Raw genomic sequence first — 26,142 nt, 5'->3', positions numbered from 1 at the left:
CAACACTAATAATCCACCTTGAGGCAACTTTGGGTTTGGAACCGAACCTGGGACCATTCTCTCATATGTTATTACTGCGCTGTTAGTTCTCTCCGGGTACCCCGGTTTCCTCCCATAGTCCACAGAAGTTACAATATTGTATTATCGATTTCCTTTAAGACCTGTCCTGGGCGTTAAATAGAGAAATCTATTCTCACTTTTGAAATTTAATTTTAAATTTTGAATTTTAAAACATTAAAAAAATTAAACTTTAACTTGTTCCAACCGCATCGACGTTTATATTGTGTATATTGAATGTGCTGCTTAGAATGATTCACGGACTTAGGAGGTATAGCTCAAAATCAACAGTTTTCTTCTGTAAGATAAGAAGTTCATAAATTATAATGAATTGATAACAGCCTATAATAAGTCTATCAAATTTGTGGATTTAGTCCGCAAACCATGAAAATCCGTGTCCATGTTACTTAAAGGGAGTTTAAAAAACTATTTTTTTACTCACCCTCATGTCAACTAAGGGTTGAGAGCAGTGGCGGCCGTTGAAAACATATTCAAGGTGTGGCTCTTTTCCACTACATTTCCCTGCCTATACCATTGAAAGAATCAGTCGAAAGTTGTCTAAACTTAGACAATATTAATTACATGTTCAACACAAGCTAATGTTTAATAATAATGTTTATTATGCTTCATGTTTATATTAAACTCATTTTAATTATAATATAACGTACATCATACAGAATAAATTATTAAAAAAACAAAAAACAAAATGAAAGCTATTAACTACCTGCGCAAGATACACTTTCTACCAAATTATCACAAATACACTGCAAATAATTACAATAACAAACAATGATTTTTTTTTTTAACTAAAAAATAATTGAAGTTAAATGAAAATATCCAGAGTGGGAATCGAACGTCTTCAATCTTCCCAAAAAGTGGTGTGTGCTAAATGTGAGTGCAGGCGAACGTTTACCCATTGGTATGGCAATTATCAGGGTCGCTTTTGAAAAAATTCCCAACACCTGGTCAACACAGATGATGATGATTATAATTTTAGGTCAAAACTTGGTGAACGCGAGTGAGCACAACACATCTGCTAACCTAGCGGTTTGGTGAAATTGACTCATTAGTCACAGAAGATCATCAATATAAGAGATGGTTTTACTTTTTCTTGGTTAGCAGTGGTATGCTAATGTTTAAGCTAGCAGTAAGTTAATTGTATTAATTCAGTCTAACCATAGGGTTTGATAAATTTTGGTTTTTAGGTGTTTGAGCAGAAATAGCCTCAAGGCATTAGGTGTTGTAGGAGACACCCATTTTGTTTGTTTTAACCTAGTCAGCCTTTACAACACAAACTAAAATCAACATTCACGACGAGAACATTGATTCCAACAGGTTGCATACACGCAAGCCATGCAAAGGTTGTCCTGAAGGGAACCAAGGTGCTCATGGATGCATGGTTCGCATAGCCTGAACCGTGAGAATGGGATTAATATGTGCACTGAATCTCAGCTACGCAAAAGAACTGAAAAGCCAGTTTCAAGTCTTCTAGAAGATCTTTCTCCAACTGGATAACCTCAAAGCAAGCTCTAAGGTGATGATTATTGAGAACAACTGAGAACAACACAGGAGTTCCAGAAAATCAAGGAAAAGCCTGCACAAATAAAAATGTCTAAGATGTTTCTTGAAGGAGTCAGTAGACTCCATCAAGCGCAAAGAGAGAGGAAGATTGTTCCAAAGCTTAGGAGCAACAGCCTGGAAGGATTTCTCTCCTCTGGTCCTGAACCGTGTACGTGGAACCACAAGTAGATTCTGATCCACAGACCTCAGAGCCCGAGCTGGGGTATAAGGCTGGATCAGATCAGTGATGTAAGGAGGAGCCTGACCATGAATAGCTCTGAAAGTAAGAACCAGAATTTTAAAGTTAATCTTGAAAGAAGCCAGTGAAGAGTTTTAAGTATCGGAGAAATGTGAGTTCTTCTACTTGAGTGGGTCAGAATTCTTGCTGCAGAGTTTTGTATTAACTGCAGGCTTGACAGCTCCTTCTTGTTAAGACATGAAAACAAACTGTTGCAATAGTCCAGGCGAGAAGACACAAACGCATGGATTACAAGCTCCAGATCATGTTGTGACAACATTTTCCTAAGTTTAGAGATTTTTCTCAGTTGAAGGAAACAGTTTCTGGTCAGTTTTCTGCAGTGTTAAACAAGAGACATGTCTTTATCAAAAACAAAACCTAGGTTTCTCAGGCTCAGTTTGACAGACTGACCTAAGTCACCCAAGTACTGACTCAACCCTGGAACCTTATCAGGAGCAATAACAAGAGTTTCAATTTTGTCCACATTTAGCTGCAAAGTGTTTTCACTCAGCCATTGTTTGATTTCTAGCAAACAATTGACTAAGCTGTTCAGCCTGTGGGGTTAATTTGGATCAAAAGAGCAGTAGAGCTGGATGTCATCAGCAAAAATGTGATAAGAAACATCAGGAAATCTCTGAATGATTTTACCGAGGGGAATCAAGTACAGCAAAAACAATAAAGGACCCAGAACAGAACCTTGAGGGATTTCACACAACAGATCAGCCGATTCAGACCTCATTTGATTGGCAGATACACTAAAACTTCCCCCAGAAAGGTATGAGTAGAACCACTGTAACACAGACCCAGACAGTCCCACTTCATCCCTCAGTCTTCTTAGCAGGATCTGGTGATCAACTGTGTCAAAGGCTGAGGACAGATCCAAGAGAACCATAACAGTGAATTTACCCGAGTCAGCCGACATCATGATGTCACTGGACACTTTCAATAAAGCTGTCTCCGTAGAGTGATGTTTACGGAAGCCAGACTGAAACTTCTCATGGATGTCGCTCTGATCCAGGAACAAAGACAGCTGCTCAGACCCCACCTTCTCCAAGATCTTGGACAAGAAAGGGAGCTTAGAAATAGGCCTGAAATTACTGAGGTCAGTCGGGTCTAAGCCTGGCTTTTTGAGCAAAGGATCCACAATGGCATGTTTAAATGCATTGGGAAAAAACCCTGTGAAAAGGGAGAGGTTCACCATATTAGTAACCCAGGGCCAATTACATCAAATTCTTTGATAAAAAGTCTACAAGGAAGGACGTCATCTGAGCAAGAGGAGGGTTTCATCTTGTTCACTAGTGCCGAAATATCACCCAGAGATACAGCACTGAAGGAAGACCAAGAGGAGGAGATGGGCTCAGAGACAGCAGCAGTTCCAGACAAAGAGGGAGAGATTTTCTCTTTGATCAATTTCATTTTGTCAATGAAAAATCTCAACAATGTATTGCTGTCAGCTTCATAGAAGACAGGCGTGATTTGAGGAGCAGGAGACACGAGAGAATTAATCTTGTCAAACAATACTTTGGGGTTGTTCTTATTTTCTGTTACCAGTTTTCTGATGTAATCAGATATAGCAGTTTCCACCATCTCATTGTATTAAGACATCAGATCCCTGAGGTGAAGTCTGTGCACCTCAAGTTTAGTGGACTTCCAGAGACGCTCAGTCTTTCGACCATGTCTCTTCAGACTCAGGAGATCTTCATTTGTCCAAGGGCACCGTTTTTTCGGAATTTTCAAGTTCAACAGGTGCCACTTGATCCAGTGTTTCAACAAAATGAGTAGTGAAACAGTGAATCAAACTGTCCACGTTTGGGCAGTCATCAAAAGGAAAGGGTCAAACATAGCAGAAAAACTGTCTGCAGTATCGGCTGAGATCACACGCCTTGTACAAAAGGAATTATTGTCCTGGCTCAACATAAAGAAAAATTACGTTACAATTTCGATGAAATTTCGAAGTAGAATAAAATGAAAATAAATAAGATAGATTAACTTAAAGAAGTCATTTTAACACATTACGAAAGGAAGTTTATTTACTTAAATAAGCCTCTACAGGAATAGGCAAATCATTTTTAGTTATTTTAAGACAATACCAAATGAAGTTGGTTTAACTTAAATAAGCCTGTAGAGGAAAAAGCTAATCATGTTGATCGAACTAAAGTTACTGAGTTGGCCCAACTAGATAAGTCTTGTGGCATGTTTTTAATACTAGAAATAAATTGAAAATCCTTGGAAATTGTTGCCTCAGTTTTCTTGTGCGTTGATCCAGCACATAGTTTGTTATTGTGTGTAAATTATATATTGACATTATGAAACAGTATTTACTTTTTTTTTAGGTCACAATGTTTCAGTCTCTGGTCATAATGTTTTAGTCTCTGGTCATATTGTTTCAGACTCTGGTCATAATGTTTTAGTCTCTGGTCCTATTGGTTCAGTCTCTGGTCATAATGTTTTAGTCTCTGGTCATATTGTTTCAGTCTCTGGTCATAATGTTTCAGTCTCTGGTCATATTGTTTCAGTCTCTGGTCATAATGTTTCAGTCTCTGGTCATAATGTTTTAATCTCTGGTCATATTGGTTCAGTCTCTGGTCATAATGTTTCAGTCTGGTCATATTGTTTCAGTCTCTGGTCATAATGTTTCAGTCTCGGGTCATAATGTTTTATTCTCTGGTCATAATGTTTTAGTCTCTGGTCATATTGTTTCAGTCTCTGGTCATAATGTTTCAGTCTCTGATCATATTGTTTCAGTCTCTGGTCATAATGTTTCAGTCTCTGGTCATAATGTTTTAGTCTCTGGTCATATTGTTTCAGACTCTGGTCATAATGTTTTAGTCTCTGGTCCTATTGGTTCAGTCTCTGGTCATAATGTTTTAGTCTCTGGTCATATTGTTTCAGTCTCTGGTCATAATGTTTCAGTCTCTGGTCATATTGTTTCAGTCTCTGGTCATAATGTTTCAGTCTCTGGTCATAATGTTTTAATCTCTGGTCATATTGGTTCAGTCTCTGGTCATAATGTTTCAGTCTGGTCATATTGTTTCAGTCTCTGGTCATAATGTTTCAGTCTCGGGTCATAATGTTTTATTCTCTGGTCATAATGTTTTAGTCTCTGGTCATATTGTTTCAGTCTCTGGTCATAATGTTTCAGTCTCTGATCATATTGTTTCAGTCTCTGGTCATAATGTTTCATTCTCGGGTCATAATGTTTCAGTCTCTGGTCATAATGGTTTAGTCTCTGGTCATAATGTTTTAGTCTCTGGTCATATTGGTTCAGTCTCTGGTCATAATGTTTCAGTCTCTGGTCATATTGTTTCAGTCTCTGGTCATAATGTTTCAGTCTCTGGTCATAATGTTTTAGTCTCTGGTCATATTGTTTCAGTCTCTGGTCATAATGTTTCAGTCTCTGGTCATAATGTTTCAGTCTCTGGTCATAATGTTTTAGTCTCTGGTCATATTGTTTCAGTCTCTGGTCATAATGTTTCAGTCTCTGGTCATAATGTTTTAGTCTCTGGTCATATTGTTTCAGTCTCTGGTCATAATGTTTTAGTCTCTGGTCATATTGTTTCAGTCTCTGGTCATAATGTTTCAGTCTCTGGTCATAATGTTTCAGTCTCTGGTCATATTGGTTCAGTCTCTGGTCATAATGTTTCAGTCTCTGGTCATATTGTTTCAGTCTCTGGTCATAATGTTTCAGTCTCTGGTCATAATGTTTCAGTCTCTGGTCATATTGGTTCAGTCTCTGGTCATAATGTTTCAATCTCTGGTCATAATGTTTTAGTCTCTGGTCATATTGTTTCAGTCTCTGATCATAATGTTTCAGTCTCTGGTCATATTGGTTCGGTCTTTGGTCATTATGTTTCAGTCTCTGGTCATAATGTTCAGTCTCTGGTCATAATGTTCAGTCTCTGGTCATATTGTTTCAGTCTCTGGTCATAATGTTTAAGTCTCTGGTCATAATATTTTAGTCTCTGGTCATATTGTTTCAGTCTCTGGTCATAATGTTTTAGTCTCTGGTCCTATTGGTTCAGTCTCTGGTCATAATGTTTCAGTCTCTGGTCATAATGGTTTAGTCTCTGGTCATAATGTTTCATTCTCGGGTCATAATGTTTCAGTCTCTGGTCATAATGGTTTAGTCTCTGGTCATAATGTTTTAGTCTCTGGTCATATTGGTTCAGTCTCTGGTCATAATGTTTCAGTCTCTGGTCATATTGTTTCAGTCTCTGGTCATAATGTTTCAGTCTCTGGTCATAATGTTTTAGTCTCTGGTCATATTGTTTCAGTCTCTGGTCATAATGTTTCAGTCTCTGGTCATAATGTTTCAGTCTCTGGTCATAATGTTTCAGTCTCTGGTCATAATGTTTTAGTCTCTGGTCATATTGTTTCAGTCTCTGGTCATAATGTTTCAGTCTCTGGTCATAATGTTTCAGTCTCTGGTCATAATGTTTCAGTCTCTGGTCATAATGTTTTAGTCTCTGGTCATATTGTTTCAGTCTCTGGTCATAATGTTTCAGTCTCTGGTCATATTGTTTCAGTCTCTGGTCATAATGTTTCAGTCTCTGGTCATAATGTTTTAATCTCTGGTCATATTGGTTCAGTCTCTGGTCATAATGTTTCAGTCTGGTCATATTGTTTCAGTCTCTGGTCATAATGTTTCAGTCTCTGGTCATAATGTTTTATTCTCTGGTCATAATGTTTCAGTCTCTGGTCATATTGTTTCAGTCTCTGGTCATAATGTTTCAGTCTCTGATCATATTGTTTCAGTCTCTGGTCATAATGTTTCAGTCTCTGGTCATAATGTTTTAGTCTCTGGTCATATTGTTTCAGTCTCTGGTCATAGTGTTTCAGTCTCTGGTCATATTGTTTCAGTCTCTGGTCATAATGTTTTAGTCTCTGGTCATAATGTTTTAGTCTCTGGTCAAATTGTTTCAGTCTCTGGTCATAATGTTTCAGTCTCTGGTCATATTGTTTCAGTCTCTGGTCATAATGTTTCAGTCTCTGGTCATAATGTTTTAGTCTCTGGTCATATTTTTTCAGTCTTTGGTCATAATGTTTCAGTCTCTGGTCATATTGGTTCAGTCTCTGGTCATAATGTTTCAGTCTCGGGTCATATTGTTTCAGTCTCTGGTCATAATGTTTCAGTCTCTGGTCATAATGTTTTAGTCTCTGGTCATAATGTTTCAGTCTCTGGTCATAATGTTTCAGTCTCTGGTCATAATGTTTAGTCTCTGGTCATAATGTTTCAGTCTCTGGTCATATTGTTTCAGTCTCTGGTCATAATGTTTCAGTCTCTGGTCATAATGTTTTAGTCTCTGGTCATATTGGTTCAGTCTCTGGTCATAATGTTTCAGTCTCTGGTCATATTGTTTCAGTCTCTGGTCATAATGTTTCAGTCTCTGGTCATAATGTTTTAGTCTCTGGTCATAATGTTTTAGTCTCTGGTCATATTGGTTCAGTCCCTGGTCATAATGTTTCAGTCTCTGGTCATATTGTTTCAGTCTCTGGTCATATTGGTTCAGTCTCTGGTCATAATGTTTCAGTCTCTGGTCATATTGTTTCAGTCTCTGGTCATAATGTTTCAGTCTCTGGTCATATTGTTTCAGTCTCTGGTCATAATGTTTTAATCTCTGGTCATAATGTTTTAGTCTCTGGTCATATTGTTTCAGTCTCTGGTCATAATGTTTCAGTCTCTGGTCATAATGTTTTATTCTCTGGTCATAATGTTTCAGTCTCTGGTCATAATGTTTTAGTCTCTGGTCATATTGTTTCAGTCTCTGGTCATAATGTTTCAGTCTCTGGTCATATTGTTTCAGTCTCTGGTCATAATGTTTCAGTCTCTGGTCATAATGTTTTAGTCTCTGGTCATATTGTTTCAGTCTCTGGTCATAATGTTTCAGTCTCTGGTCATAATGTTTCAGTCTCTGGTCATAATTTTTCAGTCTCTAGTCATAATGTTTTAGTCTCTGGTCATATTGTTTCAGTCTCTCGTCATAATGTTTCAGTCTCTGGTCATATTGTTTCAGTCTCTCGTCATAATGTTTCAGTCTCTGGTCATAATGTTTTAGTCTCTGGTCATATTGGTTCAGTCTCTGGTCATAATGTTTCAGTCTCTGGTCATATTGTTTCAGTCTCTGGTCATAATGTTTCAGTCTCTGGTCATAATGTTTTAGTCTCTGGTCATAATGTTTTAGTCTCTGGTCATATTGTTTCAGTCTCTGGTCATAATGTTTCAGTCTCTGGTCATATTCTTTCAGTCTCTGGTCATAATGTTTCAGTCTCTGGTCATAATGTTTCAGTCTCTGGTCATATTGTTTCAGTCTCTGGTCATAATGTTTCAGTCTCTGGTCATAATGTTTTAGTCTCTGGTCATATTTTTTCAGTCTCTGGTCATAATGTTTCAGACTCTGGTCATATTGGTTCAGTCTCTGGTCATAATGTTTCAGTCTCTGGTCATATTGTTTCAGTCTCTGGTCATAATGTTTCAGTCTCTGGTCATAATGTTTTAGTCTCTGGTCATAATGTTTCAGTCTCTGGTCATAATGTTTTAGTCTCTGGTCATAATGTTTCAGTCTCTGGTCATAATGTTTCAGTCTCGGGTCATAATGTTTCAGTCTTTGGTCATAATGTTTCAGTCTCTGGTCATATTGGTTCAGTCTCTGGTCATAATGTTTCAGTCTCGGGTCATATTGTTTCAGTCTCTGGTCATAATGTTTCAGTCTCTGGTCATAATGTTTTAGTCTCTGGTCATAATGTTTCAGTCTCTGGTCATAATGTTTCAGTCTCTGGTCATAATGTTTAGTCTCTGGTCATAATGTTTCAGTCTCTGGTCATATTGTTTCAGTCTCTGGTCATAATGTTTCAGTCTCTGGTCATAATGTTTTAGTCTCTGGTCATATTGGTTCAGTCTCTGGTCATAATGTTTCAGTCTCTGGTCATATTGTTTCAGTCTCTGGTCATAATGTTTCAGTCTCTGGTCATAATGTTTTAGTCTCTGGTCATAATGTTTTAGTCTCTGGTCATATTGGTTCAGTCCCTGGTCATAATGTTTCAGTCTCTGGTCATATTGTTTCAGTCTCTGGTCATATTGGTTCAGTCTCTGGTCATAATGTTTCAGTCTCTGGTCATATTGTTTCAGTCTCTGGTCATAATGTTTCAGTCTCTGGTCATATTGTTTCAGTCTCTGGTCATAATGTTTTAATCTCTGGTCATAATGTTTTAGTCTCTGGTCATAATGTTTCAGTCTCTGATCATATTGTTTCAGTCTCTGGTCATAATGTTTCAGTCTCTGGTCATAATGTTTTAGTCTCTGGTCATATTGTTTCAGTCTCTGGTCATAGTGTTTCAGTCTCTGGTCATATTGTTTCAGTCTCTGGTCATAATGTTTTAGTCTCTGGTCATAATGTTTTAGTCTCTGGTCATATTGTTTCAGTCTCTGGTCATAATGTTTCAGTCTCTGGTCATATTGTTTCAGTCTCTGGTCATAATGTTTCAGTCTCTGGTCATAATGTTTTAGTCTCTGGTCATATTTTTTCAGTCTTTGGTCATAATGTTTCAGTCTCTGGTCATATTGGTTCAGTCTCTGGTCATAATGTTTCAGTCTCGGGTCATATTGTTTCAGTCTCTGGTCATAATGTTTCAGTCTCTGGTCATAATGTTTTAGTCTCTGGTCATAATGTTTCAGTCTCTGGTCATAATGTTTCAGTCTCTGGTCATAATGTTTAGTCTCTGGTCATAATGTTTCAGTCTCTGGTCATATTGTTTCAGTCTCTGGTCATAATGTTTCAGTCTCTGGTCATAATGTTTTAGTCTCTGGTCATATTGGTTCAGTCTCTGGTCATAATGTTTCAGTCTCTGGTCATATTGTTTCAGTCTCTGGTCATAATGTTTCAGTCTCTGGTCATAATGTTTTAGTCTCTGGTCATAATGTTTTAGTCTCTGGTCATATTGGTTCAGTCCCTGGTCATAATGTTTCAGTCTCTGGTCATATTGTTTCAGTCTCTGGTCATATTGGTTCAGTCTCTGGTCATAATGTTTCAGTCTCTGGTCATATTGTTTCAGTCTCTGGTCATAATGTTTCAGTCTCTGGTCATATTGTTTCAGTCTCTGGTCATAATGTTTTAATCTCTGGTCATAATGTTTTAGTCTCTGGTCATATTGTTTCAGTCTCTGGTCATAATGTTTCAGTCTCTGGTCATAATGTTTTATTCTCTGGTCATAATGTTTCAGTCTCTGGTCATAATGTTTTAGTCTCTGGTCATATTGTTTCAGTCTCTGGTCATAATGTTTCAGTCTCTGGTCATATTGTTTCAGTCTCTGGTCATAATGTTTCAGTCTCTGGTCATAATGTTTTAGTCTATGGTCATATTGTTTCAGTCTCTGGTCATAATGTTTCAGTCTCTGGTCATAATGTTTCAGTCTCTGGTCATAATTTTTAAGTCTCTAGTCATAATGTTTTAGTCTCTGGTCATATTGTTTCAGTCTCTCGTCATAATGTTTCAGTCTCTGGTCATATTGTTTCAGTCTCTGGTCATAATGTTTCAGTCTCTGGTCATAATGTTTTAGTCTCTGGTCATATTGGTTCAGTCTCTGGTCATAATGTTTCAGTCTCTGGTCATATTGTTTCAGTCTCTGGTCATAATGTTTCAGTCTCTGGTCATAATGTTTTAGTCTCTGGTCATAATGTTTTAGTCTCTGGTCATATTGTTTCAGTCTCTGGTCATAATGTTTCAGTCTCTGGTCATATTGTTTCAGTCTCTGGTCATAATGTTTCAGTCTCTGGTCATAATGTTTCAGTCTCTGGTCATATTGTTTCAGTCTCTGGTCATAATGTTTCAGTCTCTGGTCATAATGTTTTAGTCTCTGGTCATATTTTTTCAGTCTCTGGTCATAATGTTTCAGACTCTGGTCATATTGGTTCAGTCTCTGGTCATAATGTTTCAGTCTCTGGTCATATTGTTTCAGTCTCTGGTCATAATGTTTCAGTCTCTGGTCATAATGTTTTAGTCTCTGGTCATAATGTTTCAGTCTCTGGTCATAATGTTTTAGTCTCTGGTCATAATGTTTCAGTCTCTGGTCATAATGTTTCAGTCTCGGGTCATAATGTTTCAGTCTTTGGTCATAATGTTTCAGTCTCTGGTCATATTGGTTCAGTCTCTGGTCATAATGTTTCAGTCTCGGGTCATATTGTTTCAGTCTCTGGTCATAATGTTTCAGTCTCTGGTCATAATGTTTTAGTCTCTGGTCATAATGTTTCAGTCTCTGGTCATAATGTTTCAGTCTCTGGTCATAATGTTTAGTCTCTGGTCATAATGTTTCAGTCTCTGGTCATATTGTTTCAGTCTCTGGTCATAATGTTTCAGTCTCTGGTCATAATGTTTTGGTCTCTGGTCATATTGGTTCAGTCTCTGGTCATAATGTTTCAGTCTCTGGTCATATTGTTTCAGTCTCTGGTCATAATGTTTCAGTCTCTGGTCATAATGTTTTAGTCTCTGGTCATAATGTTTTAGTCTCTGGTCATATTGGTTCAGTCCCTGGTCATAATGTTTCAGTCTCTGGTCATATTGTTTCAGTCTCTGGTCATATTGGTTCAGTCTCTGGTCATAATGTTTCAGTCTCTGGTCATATTGTTTCAGTCTCTGGTCATAATGTTTCAGTCTCTGGTCATATTGTTTCAGTCTCTGGTCATAATGTTTTAATCTCTGGTCATAATGTTTTAGTCTCTGGTCATATTGTTTCAGTCTCTGGTCATAATGTTTCAGTCTCTGGTCATAATGTTTTATTCTCTGGTCATAATGTTTCAGTCTCTGGTCATAATGTTTTAGTCTCTGGTCATATTGTTTCAGTCTCTGGTCATAATGTTTCAGTCTCTGGTCATATTGTTTCAGTCTCTGGTCATAATGTTTCAGTCTCTGGTCATAATGTTTTAGTCTCTGGTCATATTGTTTCAGTCTCTGGTCATAATGTTTCAGTCTCTGGTCATAATGTTTCAGTCTCTGGTCATAATTTTTCAGTCTCTAGTCATAATGTTTTAGTCTCTGGTCATATTGTTTCAGTCTCTCGTCATAATGTTTCAGTCTCTGGTCATATTGTTTCAGTCTCTGGTCATAATGTTTCAGTCTCTGGTCATAATGTTTTAGTCTCTGGTCATATTGGTTCAGTCTCTGGTCATAATGTTTCAGTCTCTGGTCATATTGTTTCAGTCTCTGGTCATAATGTTTCAGTCTCTGGTCATAATGTTTCAGTCTCTGGTCATATTGTTTCAGTCTCTGGTCATAATGTTTCAGTCTCTGGTCATAATGTTTTAGTCTCTGGTCATATTTTTTCAGTCTCTGGTCATAATGTTTCAGACTCTGGTCATATTGGTTCAGTCTCTGGTCATAATGTTTCAGTCTCTGGTCATATTGTTTCAGTCTCTGGTCATAATGTTTCAGTCTCTGGTCATAATGTTTTAGTCTCTGGTCATAATGTTTCAGTCTCTGGTCATAATGTTTTAGTCTCTGGTCATAATGTTTCAGTCTCTGGTCATAATGTTTCAGTCTCGGGTCATAATGTTTCAGTCTTTGGTCATAATGTTTCAGTCTCTGGTCATATTTGTTCAGTCTCTGGTCATAATGTTTCAGTCTCGGGTCAAATTGTTTCAGTCTCTGGTCATAATGTTTCAGTCTCTGGTCATAATGTTTTAGTCTCTGGTCATAATGTTTCAGTCTCTGGTCATAATGTTTCAGTCTCTGGTCATAATGTTTAGTCTCTGGTCATAATGTTTCAGTCTCTGGTCATATTGTTTCAGTCTCTGGTCATAATGTTTCAGTCTCTGGTCATAATGTTTTAGTCTCTGGTCATATTGGTTCAGTCTCTGGTCATAATGTTTCAGTCTCTGGTCATATTGTTTCAGTCTCTGGTCATAATGTTTCAGTCTCTGGTCATAATGTTTTAGTCTCTGGTCATAATGTTTTAGTCTCTGGTCATATTGGTTCAGTCCCTGGTCATAATGTTTCAGTCTCTGGTCATATTGTTTCAGTCTCTGGTCATATTGGTTCAGTCTCTGGTCATAATGTTTCAGTCTCTGGTCATATTGTTTCAGTCTCTGGTCATAATGTTTCAGTCTCTGGTCATATTGTTTCAGTCTCTGGTCATAATGTTTTAATCTCTGGTCATAATGTTTTAGTCTCTGGTCATAATGTTTCAGTCTCTGATCATATTGTTTCAGTCTCTGGTCATAATGTTTCAGTCTCTGGTCATAATGTTTTAGTCTCTGGTCATATTGTTTCAGTCTCTGGTCATAGTGTTTCAGTCTCTGGTCATATTGTTTCAGTCTCTGGTCATAATGTTTCAGTCTCTGGTCATAATGTTTTAGTCTCTGGTCATATTGGTTCAGTCTCTGGTCATAATGTTTCAGTCTCTGGTCATATTGTTTCAGTCTCTGGTCATAATGTTTCAGTCTCTGGTCATAATGTTTTAGTCTCTGGTCATAATGTTTTAGTCTCTGGTCATATTGGTTCAGTCCCTGGTCATAATGTTTCAGTCTCTGGTCATATTGTTTCAGTCTCTGGTCATATTGGTTCAGTCTCTGGTCATAATGTTTCAGTCTCTGGTCATATTGTTTCAGTCTCTGGTCATAATGTTTCAGTCTCTGGTCATATTGTTTCAGTCTCTGGTCATAATGTTTTAATCTCTGGTCATAATGTTTTAGTCTCTGGTCATAATGTTTCAGTCTCTGATCATATTGTTTCAGTCTCTGGTCATAATGTTTCAGTCTCTGGTCATAATGTTTTAGTCTCTGGTCATATTGTTTCAGTCTCTGGTCATAGTGTTTCAGTCTCTGGTCATATTGTTTCAGTCTCTGGTCATAATGTTTTAGTCTCTGGTCATAATGTTTTAGTCTCTGGTCATATTGTTTCAGTCTCTGGTCATAATGTTTCAGTCTCTGGTCATATTGTTTCAGTCTCTGGTCATAATGTTTCAGTCTCTGGTCATAATGTTTTAGTCTCTGGTCATATTTTTTCAGTCTTTGGTCATAATGTTTCAGTCTCTGGTCATATTGGTTCAGTCTCTGGTCATAATGTTTCAGTCTCGGGTCATATTGTTTCAGTCTCTGGTCATAATGTTTCAGTCTCTGGTCATAATGTTTTAGTCTCTGGTCATAATGTTTCAGTCTCTGGTCATAATGTTTCAGTCTCTGGTCATAATGTTTAGTCTCTGGTCATAATGTTTCAGTCTCTGGTCATATTGTTTCAGTCTCTGGTCATAATGTTTCAGTCTCTGGTCATAATGTTTTAGTCTCTGGTCATATTGGTTCAGTCTCTGGTCATAATGTTTCAGTCTCTGGTCATATTGTTTCAGTCTCTGGTCATAATGTTTCAGTCTCTGGTCATAATGTTTTAGTCTCTGGTCATAATGTTTTAGTCTCTGGTCATATTGGTTCAGTCCCTGGTCATAATGTTTCAGTCTCTGGTCATATTGTTTCAGTCTCTGGTCATATTGGTTCAGTCTCTGGTCATAATGTTTCAGTCTCTGGTCATATTGTTTCAGTCTCTGGTCATAATGTTTCAGTCTCTGGTCATATTGTTTCAGTCTCTGGTCATAATGTTTTAATCTCTGGTCATAATGTTTTAGTCTCTGGTCATATTGTTTCAGTCTCTGGTCATAATGTTTCAGTCTCTGGTCATAATGTTTTATTCTCTGGTCATAATGTTTCAGTCTCTGGTCATAATGTTTTAGTCTCTGGTCATATTGTTTCAGTCTCTGGTCATAATGTTTCAGTCTCTGGTCATATTGTTTCAGTCTCTGGTCATAATGTTTCAGTCTCTGGTCATAATGTTTTAGTCTCTGGTCATATTGTTTCAGTCTCTGGTCATAATGTTTCAGTCTCTGGTCATAATGTTTCAGTCTCTGGTCATAATTTTTCAGTCTCTAGTCATAATGTTTTAGTCTCTGGTCATATTGTTTCAGTCTCTGGTCATAATGTTTCAGTCTCTGGTCATATTGTTTCAGTCTCTGGTCATAATGTTTCAGTCTCTGGTCATAATGTTTTAGTCTCTGGTCATATTGGTTCAGTCTCTGGTCATAATGTTTCAGTCTCTGGTCATATTGTTTCAGTCTCTGGTCATAATGTTTCAGTCTCTGGTCATAATGTTTTAGTCTCTGGTAATAATGTTTTAGTCTCTGGTCATATTGTTTCAGTCTCTGGTCATAATGTTTCAGTCTCTGGTCATATTGTTTCAGTCTCTGGTCATAATGTTTCAGTCTCTGGTCATAATGTTTCAGTCTCTGGTCATATTGTTTCAGTCTCTGGTCATAATGTTTCAGTCTCTGGTCATAATGTTTTAGTCTCTGGTCATATTTTTTCAGTCTCTGGTCATAATGTTTCAGACTCTGGTCATATTGGTTCAGTCTCTGGTCATAATGTTTCAGTCTCTGGTCATATTGTTTCAGTCTCTGGTCATAATGTTTCAGTCTCTGGTCATAATGTTTTAGTCTCTGGTCATAATGTTTCAGTCTCTGGTCATAATGTTTTAGTCTCTGGTCATAATGTTTCAGTCTCTGGTCATAATGTTTCAGTCTCGGGTCATAATGTTTCAGTCTTTGGTCATAAAGTTTCAGTCTCTGGTCATATTGGTTCAGTCTCTGGTCATAATGTTTCAGTCTCGGGTCATATTGTTTCAGTCTCTGGTCATAATGTTTCAGTCTCTGGTCATAATGTTTTAGTCTCTGGTCATAATGTTTCAGTCTCTGGTCATAATGTTTCAGTCTCTGGTCATAATGTTTAGTCTCTGGTCATAATGTTTCAGTCTCTGGTCATATTGTTTCAGTCTCTGGTCATAATGTTTCAGTCTCTGGTCATAATGTTTTAGTCTCTGGTCATATTGGTTCAGTCTCTGGTCATAATGTTTCAGTCTCTGGTCATATTGTTTCAGTCTCTGGTCATAATGTTTCAGTCTCTGGTCATAATGTTTTAGTCTCTGGTCATAATGTTTTAGTCTCTGGTCATATTGGTTCAGTCCCTGGTCATAATGTTTCAGTCTCTGGTCATATTGTTTCAGTCTCTGGTCATATTGGTTCAGTCTCTGGTCATAATGTTTCAGTCTCTGGTCATATTGTTTCAGTCTCTGGTCATAATGTTTCAGTCTCTGGTCATATTGTTTCAGTCTCTGGTCATAATGTTTTAATCTCTGGTCATAATGTTTTAGTCTCTGGTCATATTGTTTCAGTCTCTGGTCATAATGTTTCAGTCTCTGGTCATAATGTTTTATTCTCTGGTCATAATGTTTCAGTCTCTGGTCATAATGTTTTAGTCTCTGGTCATATTGTTTCAGTCTCTGGTCATAATGTTTCAGTCTCTGGTCATATTGTTTCAGTCTCTGGTCATAATGTTTCAGTCTCTGGTCATAATGTTTTAGTCTCTCGTCATATTGTTTCAGTCTCTGGTCATAATGTTTCAGTCTCTGGTCATAATGTTTCAGTCTCTGGTCATAATTTTTCAGTCTCTAGTCATAATGTTTTAGTCTCTGGTCATATTGTTTCAGTCTCTCGTCATAATGTTTCAGTCTCTGGTCATATTGTTTCAGTCTCTGGTCATAATGTTTCAGTCTCTGGTCATAATGTTTTAGTCTCTGGTCATATTGGTTCAGTCTCTGGTCATAATGTTTCAGTCTCTGGTCATATTGTTTCAGTCTCTGGTCATAATGTTTCAGTCTCTGGTCATAATGTTTTAGTCTCTGGTCATAATGTTTTAGTCTCTGGTCATATTGTTTCAGTCTCTGGTCATAATGTTTCAGTCTCTGGTCATATTGTTTCAGTCTCTGGTCATAATGTTTCAGTCTCTGGTCATAATGTTTCAGTCTCTGGTCATATTGTTTCAGTCTCTGGTCATAATGTTTCAGTCTCTGGTCATAATGTTTTAGTCTCTGGTCATATTTTTTCAGTCTCTGGTCATAATGTTTCAGACTCTGGTCATATTGGTTCAGTCTCTGGTCATAATGTTTCAGTCTCTGGTCATATTGTTTCAGTCTCTGGTCATAATGTTTCAGTCTCTGGTCATAATGTTTTAGTCTCTGGTCATAATGTTTCAGTCTCTGGTCATAATGTTTTAGTCTCTGGTCATAATGTTTCAGTCTCTGGTCATAATGTTTCAGTCTCTGGTCATAATGTTTCAGTCTCTGGTCATAATGTTTCAGTCTCTGGTCATAATGTTTCAGTCTCTGGTCATAATGTTTTAGTCTCTGGTCATAATGTTTCAGTCTCTGGTCATAATGTTTCAGTCTCGGGTCATAATGTTTCAGTCTCTGGTCATAATGTTTCAGTCTCTGGTCATAATGTTTCAGTCTCGGGTCATAATGTATAATGGCCCAAACTACAGTTCACTGAAACTCTAGTTGTGTTGACTCAGACCACCGCTAGATGGCAGTAGTACTTAATACGTATAAACACGCTGAAAAAGACGTGTTTAAATAGTATATTAGTTTGCAGATCATTCCTGAGACAATTTACTTTGAACACAATTCTTCATGACAGCCTTTTAAATGTTACATACAATTTTGAATTTTATCAGATGTCCGATTTTAGTGAATACATTGTCAATTTTTCAGCTTCGACTGTAAAGTCGAGACAAAAAAAAGCGCAGGTTTTATTGATTGTAGTCATTAGCGCAATGATGCTACTATTTGTTGTGAACGACCAATTGTAATTCGACGACTCGTATTACATAGTTAAGTTAAATAAACGGGTGTTAAAGAGTGAAATAAAGAGAGTTTCTTCTTTTTAAAGCGCTTCTCGTCCATCACCAGCAGGAGCGCTTAAAGGAAGCCCCCCTCCCCCCCCCTCACACACGCCTCATCACTACTTCAGGTTTTAACTCCGAGACTCAGATCTCGGATCCGCTTCGTGTCCCATCGACGTCCAGACGCGTCTCTCCGGGACATTCCTGCCGGACCCGAGCTTCGAGGCCCGAGCCAGTTGACCCTGCGGCGGGTCAGAGAAACCTTCTCCTGGTTCTGGAGGACATTAGAATAATCTTGTTGGCACCGAGTGTTTGGACCCGCAGGAGTCAGCGGGAGTTCGGCTCCGATGGCGCTAAGGGTGCGTGGAAAAACTTAAAACATTTCATCACTTAAACGTCCGTCAAAATAGTTGTTTATTTGATAGTTTGATGATTAAAACGTCTCTTCGTAGGGATTTAAAAATATGATATCACAGAAAAATATTTTTATTTAATGGTTGTTTTCTATGATTCTTTAAAACTATATTGTCAATTTGATTTTTCAGATAATAGCTCGCTTTTACACATTTAATATTCAGGAATGTAATGGTGTTTTACTCCAGTATTTATTTACTCAAATGTGTAAAAATATTCTTGGAAAATAATAACGGCTAATCATGGAAAGTGTAGGGTTAGAACATTATAGTGTACGGTGTTAGAAATATTTGTGTACTGTGTTAGAACATTATAGTGTACGGTGTTAGAAATATTTGTGTACTGTGTTAGAACATTATAGTGTACAGTGTTAGAACATTATAGTGTACGGTGTTAGAAATATTTGTGTACTGTGTTAGAACATTATAGTGTACGGTGTTAGAACATTATAGTGTACGGTGTTAGAACATTATAGTGTACGGTGTTAGAACATTATAGTGTACGGTGTTAGAAATATTTGTGTACTGTGTTAGAACATTATAGTGTACGGTGTTAGAACATTATAGTGTACGGTGTTAGAAATATTTGTGTACTGTGTTAGAACATTATAGTGTACGGTGTTAGAACATTATAGTGTACGGTGTTAGAAATATTTGTGTACTGTGTTAGAACATTATAGTGTACGGTGTTAGAACATTTTAGTGTACGGTGTTAGAACATTATAGTGTACGGTGTTAGAAATATTTGTGTACTGTGTTAGAACATTATAGTGTACGGTGTTAGAACATTATAGTGTACGGTGTTAGAACATTTTAGAGTACGGTGATAGAACATTTTAGTGTAGGGTGTTAGAACATTTTAGTGTACGGTGTTAGAACCTTAGTTAACATTTATGCAAGTCCATATTTCTACTATGTGACTTCTCACTTTATTAAGTCAGGTATACTGTGAAAGAGTGTACGGTGTTAGAAATATTTGTGTACTGTGTTAGAACATTATAGTGTACGGTGTTAGAACATTATAGTGTACGGTGTTAGAACATTATAGTGTACGGTGTTAGAAATATTTGTGTACTGTGTTAGAACATTATAGTGTAAGGTGTTTGAACATTATAGTGTACGGTGTTAGAAATATTTGTGTACTGTGTTAGAACATTATAGTGTACGGTGTTAGAACATTATAGTGTACGGTGTTAGAACATTATAGTGTACGGTGTTAGAACATTATAGTGTACGGTGTTAGAAATATTTGTGTACTGTGTTAGAACATTATAGTGTACGGTGTTAGAACATTATAGTGTACGGTGTTAGAAATATTTGTGTACTGTGTTAGAACATTATAGTGTACGGTGTTAGAACATTATAGTGTACGGTGTTAGAACATTAAAGTGTACGGTGTTAGAAATATTTGTGTACTGTGTTAGAACATTATAGTGTACGGTGTTAGAACATTTTAGTGTACGGTGTTAGAACATTATAGTGTACGGTGTTAGAAATATTTGTGTACTGTGTTAGAACATTATAGTGTACGGTGTTAGAACATTATAGTGTACGGTGTTAGAACATTTTAGAGTACGGTGATAGAACATTTTAGTGTAGGGTGTTAGAACATTTTAGTGTACGGTGTTAGAACCTTAGTTAACATTTATGCAAGTCCATATTTCTACTGTGTGACTTCTCACTTTATTAAGTCAGGTATACTGTGAAAGAGTGTACGGTGTTAGAAATATTTTTGTACTGTGTTAGAACATTATAGTGTACGGTGTTAGAACATTATAGTGTACGGTGTTAGAACATTATAGTGTACGGTGTTAGAAATATTTGTGTACTGTGTTAGAACATTATAGTGTACTGTGTTAGAACATTATAGTGTACGGTGTTAGAAATATTTGTGTACTGTGTTAGAACATTATAGTGTACGGTGTTAGAACATTATAGTGAACGGTGTTAGAACATTATAGTGTACGGTGTTAGAAATATTTGTGTACTGTGTTAGAACATTATAGTGTACGGTGTTAGAACATTTTAGTGTACGGTGTTAGAACATTATAGTGTACGGTGTTAGAAATATTTGTGTACTGTGTTAGAACATTATAGTGTACGGTGTTAGAACATTATAGTGTACGGTGTTAGAACATTTTAGAGTACGGTGATAGAACATTTTAGTGTAGGGTGTTAGAACATTTTAGTGTACGGTGTTAGAACCTTAGTTAACATTTATGCAAGTCCATATTTCTACTGTGTGACTTCTCACTTTATTAAGTCAGGTATACTGTGAAAGAGTTTAATAAATAAAAAACACTTGATTAAGCGTGTGTGTGTATGTGTTTGTGTTTGTGTGGGTGGGTGTGTGTGTGTGTGCGTGTGTGTGTATGTATGTGTGTGTGTTTGGGAGACAGAGAGAGATTTATAGTTGTAAAATTTAAAAATGATGGTATTTTAAAGACAAGAAATGTGAAAAAAAAAGTTTGGTTTTATTGTCTCTTAAATAGATGTTAGACTCTATTGTATCATCAGTGTCTGTTTGTACTAAACTCTCTTTTCATAATTAATCATCATCATTCACATTAGAAAATTATCTTAAGCCCCGCCCACTGAAAACTATTTGTTTTTCTGGAAATGAAATTGGTTCACCGTAACCACACCCACTTTTCTGTGATTGGTCACGGTGTTTCAATCACCCCGTAAGTGTCCACCTCCAAGGGACTCGTCATACAAACAAATCTGGGTGTGATTACAGCTGGCTGGAGGAGGAGTGAAGCCATTATTACGTCATAATGGACTCCGCTCTCGTAACCTCTCCTTGGACGTGGGAGAACTTTATAGATTAAAAACTTCAAAACATGGTCATGATGAGAGACTTACTGCACATTGGAGAGGCAGACTTCAACATTTGAAACATGTCAGAGGAGTTGTGTTGTCAGTGCTTCGATTTAACAAACACACAGAATGCTGACAAAATAAAATAGATGTATTATTTAAATTTCAGTTATTTTACCTTCACTCTTCTCCCTCCCTGTCTTTCACACACACAAACACGCATATTCTCTCATATAAACACACACATGGACACACACACACTCTGTCTCTCTCTCAAACACACAAACGTGGTCTTTCTCACACACATACACATACTATCACAGTACGAGGACTTTGCTCACTTTGGACTGGAGGGAGGGGGCGGAGGCTACGGAGATTTGCACCCGCAACCTCGGGCACTGCACACCGTCCATCTCTCCGTCATGCCCGGTCCTTACTCCGACCACACGTACACACCCTGCAGAGCGGAGGACGCCGCCAGGAGAGACAAAGACGCCATCTACAGGTGATACGACAAAGCTTTCCAACTAACCATTCACACGTCAATTGTCACCTCGGTACCTTGTTGACTCTCCGTCCATCAGCCAATCAGGTGTCTCTGTCTCCTCAGCCATCCGTTGTTCCCACTGCTCGCGCTCATATTCCACAAGTGTGAACTGGCCACGTGCACGCCTCGAGACGGCGGTGTCAGCAGCGGCGAAGTCTGCTCTTCCGACTCCTTCGATGAGGACATTGCCGCCTTCTCCAAATACGTGTGTGCACCACAGTTTTGTTTTTCTTCAGTTTTTCTTCTGCTGTGTGTACTGTTGTTTGCATGTGTATAGATGTGTGGTTTTCTGCACATGTAATGTCTTTATTCCTTTGTATTGAAGTGTGTTCCTGTCACTTACTTGTGTGTTGCTAACATACGTATGTAACTTCAACATAAACTCTCATCATCTCTCACAGATCAGATCAGAAACAAATGTATATTCGTTGAATCCAGAGTCGGATCATCTGGTGAGTAAATGATGTTCGGAATGCTTCTGGGGCAACTATGTTCTCTTCCTTTATGTTTATGATAGTTGTAGTATTCCATCATTGTGGTACACGATCTAGGAACTCTGCACGATCTGGACTTTTGACTTTATACAATGGCCTGTCTTGATTCGCTTGTTTCTATGGCAACCTGATTTAGACAGTATGTATACAGAGTATGTCAGTGTAGACCTTACCATCCTAAGGCTCCCCCAGACATCTCTGACCATGGCTGGGGACGCCCTTTGTAAAACACAGCAAAGTCTTAAAAATATATCAAGAAAAATCAACTTTTCTGAGTGAATTTCCTTTATTTTTTTCACTTTTTTTATTTACAGAAGAAAATCCGGGCGCTCATAGGGAGATGAGCACTCGTACAGCAGTAGCAAAGCGTGCGCAAAGTGAGATTTATTGAACGTCAAAGAGATTTTTGTTTGTTCGAACCACTTTTTTTTTTGTTATAGTAAAAATAACATGCAAACTATCACTAACGTGCGCGCAAAACATAGTCTCAGGTGCTCAAAATTTCTAACCGCATGCTCAAGAAATAGGCACAAATAAAACGCCATACTTTCCCAGATCTTGTACTGACGACTACTAGTTTACTCGTTGCTGAATGGCAATATTGAGACGAGACAATTTTCTTGCGCTAGCATACGCCCACAGATCGTGCATGTTTCCCAGATGTTGTACTGACAGATCCTTAGTGTTATGTGATTAGCTTCTCTATACCTAGCATTAGCTTCTCCAGCTTTAAGATTAAGGTAAAAGTCAGGGTCGGGTTGATTTTGGCGAGTTAGTGCTACCCTGAACTCTATCACGTTTGACTCTTAATTCCTACTACTTAATTCAGCTAAAGCTGAGAAAAACAAAATAGACAGAAAAGTTAGAAAACATTCAAATAACTTAGGGTATTTCACATTGTACCCTAGTAATGACAGCTTTGGAGTTGCTAAATAAAAGGTTTATAGCAGCCCCTGCTTTAGCACCTTGAGCTTTAGCTTTCGCTTTAAATTCTCAAGCATCATCTTTTTAACGTGTAAAGTAAGAGTTTTATCCAATATCATTGGCTTTATTGGCTCATGTCAAGCTAAAGACAGAGGGATAACATCTATTCACTATGTTTGAGTTATATTTACTGGCAAAGGTGGCAGATCTCTAATCAGAGTTTATATTTTCAGATGATGGAAGCGATCCAGGTGCTGCGCTTCCACCTGTTGGAGCTGGAGAAGGTCAGACCCTTTAACGTATCACCATATGTTCCTTAATCTTGCCTGACAAGATTAGCCGTTTATATGTTCTCAACGTTGGCTAATCCAGAATTAGCAGATCAGCCACGATTTACTGACCACTGCGGAGGACTTTGGCCCTGGTCAGAGAAGACGCCCTCAAGTGGTGACGTGTGATGTTGCCTTCAGGTGCACGAGCTTTGTGACAACTTCTGCCAGCGCTACATCAGCTGTCTGAAGGGGAAGATGCCCGTGGACCTGGTGATCCAGGAGGGGAACAAGTCAGACACAGATGAGATTGTGTCAAACGGTGATCAGGTAAGACAACGGTCGAGGTTTCCGTTTGTTCATCGTGACAGAGGTTCTTCCACCTTCAGGTCTGTTGGACTCAGGAGAACGAAGACTCTGTGTCGGTTCGCTCGGCAGAGACTCACCTGTCCCACCCCAGCGACGACTGCAGCGAGCAAGGTGTGCGTTTGTCTCTCCCAACCTTGAGACTGGTGTTCTCACTGTGGTCATCTCGTGTGGTCAGGTGACTTCCCGGAGGAATGCACGGCTTCCCCGAGCACCAGCGACGACGGTGACTCCGACAGGGTCAAATTTCTCAACAAGAAGCGAGGAATTTTCCCGAAAGTGGCCACCAACCTGCTGCGGGCGTGGCTCTTCCAGCACCTGACGGTATGTGCTGACGCCACCTGCTGGAGAGGAGGTTATAAAACTGTGGACAGGGTCTTCAGTCTTGGGTCATGCCGGGGTCTCGAACCTCTGACTGACCATGAGTCCTTGTATGTTTTGGTGAAATACGTGATGAGGTTTCCACGAGAATCCTGCGACTTTAACTGGAGAGTCCTACAACATCTACAAACATCATGACACTACGAAACCATAACTATGCAATATTAACAAGTTATCTGGAGAACGTTCAAAGGTGAGTCCCGCAGACATGAGAATTCGTACAACATGATCGAAGAATATCTACTGGAGATACATGCACTAATGACCGGGGAGCCCTACAATATCCACCAGAGATGAATCCTACAAAGTTCAGTAAAGAGAAGACTTCTACTGTAGAGCCTGGCAATGGCTACTGGAGAATGTACTCATGTCAATTAGAGTCCTACAGTGTTAAGTAAAGAGTCCCACCATGTGTATCTTTGTGCAAAGAGGTCTATTGTGGTCTACGCAAGTCCTGGAATTTGCGTCCTTTAATTCATCAAAGTCCTTCACGCACGCCTGTACTCGGACCTGAACCCGGAGCAGCAGATGTGGGAGGGCCGATGAATGCGGCCGGAGCTCTGGGCCGGGCCCCCGGGTCCCTGCGGGGCCTGTCAGAGATGATGGATGATGTTTTCATGAGCTGGACCTCTAACTGACTCGAAAACCCGAGTCGTCTGGACCGGCGGTGAGCAAGTACATTCCCCCAGGGGCCGGCGTAAAAATAATAAAGTCGCGAAAAAGTATAAAATCAAGCTAAATATGCTTGATTTAATTGTATTTTATACAACTTTTTATCTTTAAAATTTTCCCAAAAATATTTTATGTAAATTTAAATATTTTTCAGGGGCGATAAAAACTCACAAAAAAGAAAAACGCGCAAAAATAGCGATGAATAATTGAAGTTAATTTAAAATAAAACTGTTAAGGTATGCCGTTGACCTCTGACCTGTGTGTGTGCAGCATCCGTACCCGTCTGAGGAGCAGAAGAGGCAGCTGGCGGCCGACACTGGACTCACCGTCCTGCAGGTCAACAACTGGTGAGTCCTGGAAACAGAATAGCATGAGGGTCACACATACCAGGGTGACAGCCTTCATCTGTTTAACCACGTTGTTGAACTTTGACCCTCAATTACACGTTACAGGATGTTGGCTATTAGGAGAGAACCAGCCAATCAGAGCGAAACAAGAATGTTTTAGTGACTTGTCCACATGCTAACTGTTTTGTTTACTTCACCCGCGTCAGGTTCATCAACGCTAGGAGACGAATCGTCCAGCCTATGATTGACCAGTCAAACAGATCAGGTCAGTGAAAGCACCGTGGCTCCGTGAATGTGTCATAACTCACTGACCACGAAACAAGTCAGTGAACATAGCATTATTCAAAACAAATATGGATCAGTTAAAACAACAGTTAGTGAACACAAGAGGTCAGTAAACACAACATGACTTAGTGAAAACAACATTGGTCAATAAAGACAACATTAGTCATTGAAAACAACAGTATCAGTGAACACAACATGATCAGTGAACACAACATAGTCAGTGAACACAATATGGTCAGTATACGCAACATGTGACATAGAAAATAATATGAGTCAGTAAACACAACATGATCAGTAAACATAACATGAACAGTGAACACAACATGTGACATAGAAAATAATATGAGTCAGTAAACACAACATGGTCAGTGAACACAACATAGTCAGTGAAGACAACATGGTCAGTAAACAAAACATGTGACATAGAAAAAAAATTTAGTTAGTAAACACAACATTGTCAGTGAACACAACATGATCAGTGGACACAACATGATCAGTAAACACAACATGATCAGTGAACACAACATGATCAGTGGACACAACATGATCAGTAAACACAACATGATCAGTGAACACAACATGATCAGTGGACACAACATGATCAGTAAACACAACATGATCAGTGAACACAACATGATCAGTGGACACAACATGATCAGTAAACACAACATGATCAGTAAACACAACATGATCAGTGGACACAACATGATCAGTAAACACAACATGATCAGTAAACACAACATGATCAGTGAACACAACATGATCAGTAAACACAACATGATCAGTAAACACAACATGATCAGTGAACACAACATGATCAGTGGACACAACACGATCAGTAAACACAACATGAGCAGTGAACACAACATGATCAGTGGACACAACATGATCAGTAAACACAACATGATCAGTAAACACAACATGATCAGTAAACACAACATGATCAGTGAACACAACATAATCAGTAAACACAACATGATCAGTAAACACAACATCATCAGTAAACACAACATGATCAGTGGACACAACATGATCAGTAAACACAACATGATCAGTGAACACA

At 38.4% G+C, this 26,142-nt stretch overlaps 1 protein-coding gene across 1 annotated transcript in view; it reads left to right on the top strand.

Annotated features, from left to right (window-relative positions):
* Positions 1–26,142, top strand: part of meis1a (Meis homeobox 1 a) — a 28,127-nt gene that overhangs the window by 340 nt on the left and 1,645 nt on the right. Inside the window, exons 2-11 of the mRNA XM_087783004.1 lie at positions 17,710–17,812; positions 21,118–21,299; positions 21,405–21,546; positions 21,743–21,793; positions 22,993–23,043; positions 23,230–23,358; positions 23,418–23,508; positions 23,573–23,718; positions 24,718–24,794; positions 25,001–25,059. Coding sequence (XP_087639130.1) covers positions 17,710–17,812; positions 21,118–21,299; positions 21,405–21,546; positions 21,743–21,793; positions 22,993–23,043; positions 23,230–23,358; positions 23,418–23,508; positions 23,573–23,718; positions 24,718–24,794; positions 25,001–25,059 — 1,031 coding nt within the window. The remainder of the gene's footprint in view (positions 1–17,709; positions 17,813–21,117; positions 21,300–21,404; positions 21,547–21,742; positions 21,794–22,992; positions 23,044–23,229; positions 23,359–23,417; positions 23,509–23,572; positions 23,719–24,717; positions 24,795–25,000; positions 25,060–26,142) is intronic.

Source organism: Callionymus lyra, chromosome 1 (assembly GCF_982586985.1).
Source record: "Callionymus lyra chromosome 1, fCalLyr1.hap1.1, whole genome shotgun sequence".
In the NCBI taxonomy this organism is placed as follows: domain Eukaryota; kingdom Metazoa; phylum Chordata; class Actinopteri; order Syngnathiformes; family Callionymidae; genus Callionymus; species Callionymus lyra.
The sequence above is the reverse complement of the archived record's forward strand: the minus strand, read 5'-3'. Positions and strand labels throughout refer to the sequence as shown.